Raw genomic sequence first — 6,270 nt, forward strand, 5'->3', positions numbered from 1 at the left:
GACAGTTCGTTTCTTTGATATACTTGGAAGTCTTATACAACATTTTCTTAAAAATAGTTCTTAATATGTGTTTTTGAAAATATGCAATTATGTTGTACGTAGAAGATAAGTAAGACTGAATTATGTAAAGAAAGAATTAATTAATTTTGACATTTATAGGCAAATTCACGGCATAAAAATCTATAAGGAAATAAAGAAGATATGTTTGGAGGCTATCACCCTTGTGTTTATTTTGGATAATTTTGAGAAAGGTGAAAAATATTCAAGAATTTTATTTTTAGTTTTATCTAGAATTAGACTATGACTTAGACTATATTTATATTTTGTACATAATTAATCGCTTGAAATACCATATAAGTCCAAAAACTCAAGAGAAGAAATTTAGATTGACTTACAAATTTAATAAGTTCTATTATTAGTTGACTTTAAATTTTTAAGTATTAGGTAAAGTTCTACAAACTACTACTACTGTATTCAACTTGAACTTTTTTTTTAGAAAATTAATTTACTATTTTAACGTAAAGTATAAACACAATCCCACAAGATATTATTATGAAACGAGGTACTTTCCACAAAATTTTGGCTTTTGTTCTTTCTATCTTGAAGCATTTACAATATTGATGAAGAACCGTTAGTTTTATCTTTTTAAACCGTTTTCGTTTTTAAATTGAGAAGTAAAAGTAGCACGACTCTGCCCGTTGGAATAAACTTAATATTTTCAAAATAAGAAAAGTCATTATGTTAAATACGAAAATAGTTTATATAGTTTCTTACATAATTCAAATAATAAAATTTGTATAATAAAATTTTATTTAATTTTAAATTCTTAAATATTAGAAGTTTTTATGTAGTTCAAATAAGAAAATATTTAATAATAAAAAGTTTTAGTTGATTTCTAAGTTTATAATATCATCAAAATAATAATATTATGATTTTGTCTAATGAAAGTTTGTTTTTAAAGGATAATATGTATTATGACAATATTCATTTACAAGGAAAAATACTCTTTTTATTATTTAAAAAATTCAAATAGCTATGAAAAACTTGAAAGAAGCGATTTCTAATAAGCAACGCCACGCACACATCGTACAATGAAAAAAGAATTTTATTTATTAATTGAAAAAGGTCATAGAATTTAAGAAATCTCATAAAATTTAAGAGAGTAAAAGTGAAACATTCATAGTTGAATTCAAAAATCAACATATTAGCTCATTCTAAACTGAAAAAATTAATTGTAAGTGATTGATGGCAATTATCATTATATCCAACATGGAATGTAACTTTATGCTAATATATTTACTGTTTAAAATCAAATTTAGTCTAAAAATGATTAATTAACTCTAGAGGCGAAAAATAAATACTAAAAGTTTGAAGAGCCAAATTCTCTCACTGCATATTCCTATCGTATTTAGTAAAGTAGAGTCCTCTTTTAATTAATTTTAAGGTTAAATATCTATAGAAAACTTTAAAAGAAGCAATATTATCACTACATTCCTAGCGCATACCATAAAGTTTCCATAAATTGATATAATAATGGGATTTTCCTTTGTCACAAATTAAAGTGATTTTCTTTGTTATTTTTGTAACAAATTTATTTTATTACATAGCTCAAATAAGGAAGATTTAATATAAAAAATTTAGTTGATTTTGAAATCCTAAATATTAGGGAAAAAAGACGAACGGCATTTCGCTAAGGACCTTCGTGTTTTCAATATAATATAGATAGATATGAAAAAATGGTACAATCTACATCTTAGGGGTCATTTGATGTGATGGATAAGCAAAAATAATACTGGGACAAAAATTTAGTACCACATTATCCTTTATTTGGATACTAATCTCGGGATAAGTTTTTCGAGGATTAAAATAGTACCGGGATAACTTATACATGGCAGAGGGTGAAATAATAATCCCAGGATAAAACAGTAAAATTGATAATCCCAAAATTAGTACAATATACCAAACAGTCAATAAAAAATAATATCAAAATAATTAATCTCAACATAACTAATTTTAATATAATTAATCCTACAATAACTTATCTTCAAACTAGACGGCCCCTCAGAATGTAAAAGGCTCGTGGTATATTGATATGCCACAAGTATCTTTTGTGATAATCAGCCAGAGAAATATCTCCAACTTGTACTATAGGCCGAATGTTGTTCTCGCACTTTGACAATTGCAAGCTCAACGACCTTTCTCTTTTGTTCTTATTTCAGTAGTTGAAATTAAAACTAGAGAGGAAATGTATGCAGTCCTCAGATTCACTTATTATATAAGCTCAATGACCAATTTCTATTTTAATCTTATGATGCCTTTGCTATTAAACTTTAAATACAATATTCGTTTTAGTTGTTACTTAAATTTTATTGTGTCGCATCGTTAAATCCGTCGTTTCGTAACGACGAAATGTGCCACTTTATGTAACAACCGATTTGGTGTGGTTGCGTCGTTATCTTGTCTTTTTCTCTCATCTCACCATTCATTATTATTAAATAATTTTATTATATCATTTATCCTACCTTTTTATATAATAAATTTACCTCGTATCATAATTTTTCTTTATAATATTACAAGTTTATTTTTTATATTGCTGGTATGTGATATTATATTAATCAAACGATACAATACAATACAATACGATACATTAGGAAACTATGCGTAAGAACTATCCAAACAAGCTGTTATAGTCCTCATATTCAATTGTGCCAAACACGAAATTTCTTACATTTTGTCCTGAAATTCTATCATACATACAGTGATAGAAACCAAAAGAGATGTGTTTGCTTAATATTGAAGCAAATAGGGGACCTTTTGTATTTTGCTACATACCCCTCTCCTTTTTGTACTTTGGGATTGGATATTCTTGGGACAAAGGAGAAACCCCTATAAATTCCATTACCATCTTTTTCTCTTCTTTTTTCCTTTTAAATTTACTTTACTATCATCTATCATGTACTTTTAAAATTTCGAAAGATAAAATATTACAAAGTTTAATGTCACGTCTCTACTTTATCTCCAAAAAAAAAATCTTCAAATAGTATACCAAATTTTGGAACCAAAATCAATGGCCAAAGTTGTGGTCCACACGCTATTGGAAGTACGCAAGTTACATTAGTTATGAAATTGAGGTTTTTACGCTACAAACAGTCAAACACTCATTTATTGATAGGTCTTGATGTCCTCTTAGCTCCCCTTTCCCTTACCTTTTTTTCTCCTAATCCATTTTAGTATGACCAAATAGTACAGTTTTGTCTATACTATTAATAGTATCAAACAACATGCAATAATTAATTAATGTTGGTAAATAACTACGTACAATAGAAAACAAGTGTGTAACCACCGAAAGGTGTAGTGGTTGCTTAGGATACCGCATCATTTGCTTAGAAATGACCTGATTTATAATTGGTAATTGAAAATTAGTCATACTTTTAAAAATAATTGAAATTTAGTCATTTTTTCATATAAAAATAAAATTTGAACAAAAATAATCTTAAAAATTCAGAAAATTTCAGCATAATATATTGTAGTTCGAATTTTTTACATATGAAATTCCAGCATAATATGTTAGAATTTCATAATGTACTGGAGTTCCAACAGAATATGCTGAAAGTTTATATGCAGGAGTTCCATAATTCAGCATATTATGCTGGAACTTTCCGTGTTTTAGCTAGAGTGTTTTTATTCAAATTTTATCTCCGCATAACATAGTGGCTATGTTTCAATGAATTTGTAAATGCTGACTATTTTTCAATTAGCAATTAGAAAATTGGCTAGCCGAGGGTATTTTTACCCTTTTAAGTAGGAAATACTTTATCCTACTAATAGACGTACACGCTCAATTTCGAATTAGTTCAGTTACCTGGTGATTAAACCGACAAAAGTGCTGATCGGAACGACTGTAATTCAGACTTGGTCAAACTTCATTTCTGTTAAGAAAGAAAAAATAAGTATTAATTTCTGTTAACTATCAAACTCAGAGGGCTCTTAATTGTCTGATTGGGATTTCTACCTATTCCTTTTCAAATACAGCCTGCTAATGATTTATTTAAACAGAAAAGTTCCATCTCCTCTTTTTCACATGTTTTATATTGACAAAGAATAAAAGAAAGAATTTCAATGTGATATTCGACGGTCAACATTGACTGATATATGGCATTTGATTTTTCTCCCAAAAAAAGAAAAAAAAAAATCTTGGGTAAAGGCGGCCATTGAGTAGTAGTAGAGGACAAAAGAAAAGAATTTTCAGTGACATTTAACTAAACAATTTACTTAAATTGATATAATATGAATAAGATTTAACTCTATATATTAAGTCTGAAAGAACTTTTATATTAATGCATTCTAACGTGTTGTATTTAGGGGTGTCAAACGGATGAGTAGGGTCGGATATGGACGAATAGAAAATGGATAATACAAAAACGAATAAATTATCCGAACCAACTCATATTAAATACGGATAGAAAATGGTTAATCGACGAACACAGACTTCTTGAATATGATTACTTTTGGGAGAATTTCTAATCTCCCAAACTTGAGGAACCCACAATTTGAGTCTTTATAAATATAAAAGTTAAACCCATTAGTTATCCATTGATTATCCATTTTCTAAGTGGATAATATAGTTCTTATCTATATTTGGGCCGTTTTTAAAAAGTTTATTATCCAACCCATTTTTAATGGATAACATGAATGAATAACTGTTTTTTTATCCATTTTGTCACCACTAGTTGTATAAGTAGTTTATTTCATATTTTAAATTCCTAATTTCGCCTTTTTTTTTAATAAATGATTACATATAATTATAACATTATAATATAAATTTTTATTACATTGAAGTGCTCCCTTACTAAAAAAAAATTATCATGACATGGAAAGTTGCAAATTAGGATCCTCACTCAGGAAGTGCTGATGACTCATGTCTCATGTTACCTGTAAATGGTGGGAATAACATTTAAAAGCTTACAATAATTTTACATCCATTCTATCCTAGGAAAAGTCAAAGCATGCCTTTAATAATGTTAAAAAGTAGGAGAGCAAAAAAGAGACACTCAAAAATTACAATATAAAAGATCAAAGCCACAACCACTTTCAGTTGTTCCCATATATCAATCCATTTTTACACAAAACAAAAACTCAATCAAATACCAAAACACCCCAAAAAAAAACTCTCTTTTTGTGTCCAAATATGGAGAATTTTAGATCTGTATCAACAAGAGAAGGAAGGATGCAAATAGAAAATTATTATGGGTGTCCAACAAATATGCAAGATTTGAGAAGTTTTAGTACTAATTCCTATGCTCCTTATTCATATGGGGGCATAGATAAAGAAGTGAAGATCAAGAAGAGCAAAAGTACAGCATCTTCAAGAAATTGGGCTTTTAATGATCCTGAATTGCAAAGGAAAAGAAGAGTTATTGGATATAAATCATATGCTATGGAGGGTAAAATGAAAGGTTCTTTGAGAAAGAGTTTTAGGTGGATCAAGAATACTTGTAATCATGTAGTTCATGGATTCTGGTGAAATTTGCACTTCATCAAATTGACTAGTAATTTTCTTGGGCTATTGTCTTTTTTTTTTCTTTTTTTTTAAATATTTAATTTAAGCATTTTTTACTTATATAAAATGTACTATCATTGAGTGATACAGTGGGGGGTTCTCCCCCCCCCCCCCCCCTTCTCCCCTCTTCTTTATTTTGGTTAGTTATATGAAAAAAGGGATTTCAGAATCCCATTTGTCAGAGCTAAGAAAAATTGCTCATTGTTGTGATCTTGCAAAAAATCATCAATGTAATATATATATAGATTGGTCTCCTCTTGAGAAAGAAATTGGTCCTTATGTTCTAGAGACATGTTTAATAGCAACAATTACACCTCAAGTTTTACGGCTATTTCCTTTTATTTATGCTCATCTCAGTCTAATATTATACAAAAATCAAAACACAAAACAGAAAAAAGAAGAAGAAGAGAAACAGGAATATCTATATGTGATGATATTAATTCAAGAAAGCTGCTTTTTAGTCATAAGAATAAGAATATAGTACTAAGAGCCCGTTTGAATTGGCTTATTTTAAATGCTTTTAAGCCAAAATCGCTTTTAAGCCATTTTGTAGTGTTTGAATAAAGTAAAAAAAGTGCTTTTAAGCACTTGTTTTTAAGCTAAAATGACAAAAACAAGCCAAAAGTTAAAAGCTAAATATCCTAACTTATGGCTTAAAAACTATTTTGGCTTAAAAGTTACTTAAAATAAGCTCATCCAAACAGGCTCTA

At 28.3% G+C, this 6,270-nt stretch overlaps 1 protein-coding gene across 1 annotated transcript; it reads left to right on the forward strand.

Moving 5' to 3' along the window:
* The first annotated feature begins 5,188 nt into the window (after positions 1–5,188).
* On the forward strand, positions 5,189–5,524 carry LOC107761458 (uncharacterized). The gene has a single exon (XM_016579676.1). The coding sequence runs from the start codon at positions 5,189–5,191 to the stop codon at positions 5,522–5,524; it is 336 nt and encodes a 111-aa protein (XP_016435162.1).
* Positions 5,525–6,270: the final 746 nt, after the last annotated feature.

This window comes from Nicotiana tabacum, chromosome 4 (assembly GCF_000715075.1).
Source record: "Nicotiana tabacum cultivar K326 chromosome 4, ASM71507v2, whole genome shotgun sequence".
In the NCBI taxonomy this organism is placed as follows: Eukaryota; Viridiplantae; Streptophyta; class Magnoliopsida; order Solanales; family Solanaceae; genus Nicotiana; species Nicotiana tabacum.

Bases quoted from the DNA above. Each gene is read 5' to 3' on its own strand.
- LOC107761458 (XM_016579676.1), top strand. From the start codon at position 5,189: ATGGAGAATTTTAGATCTGTATCAACAAGAGAAGGAAGGATGCAAATA.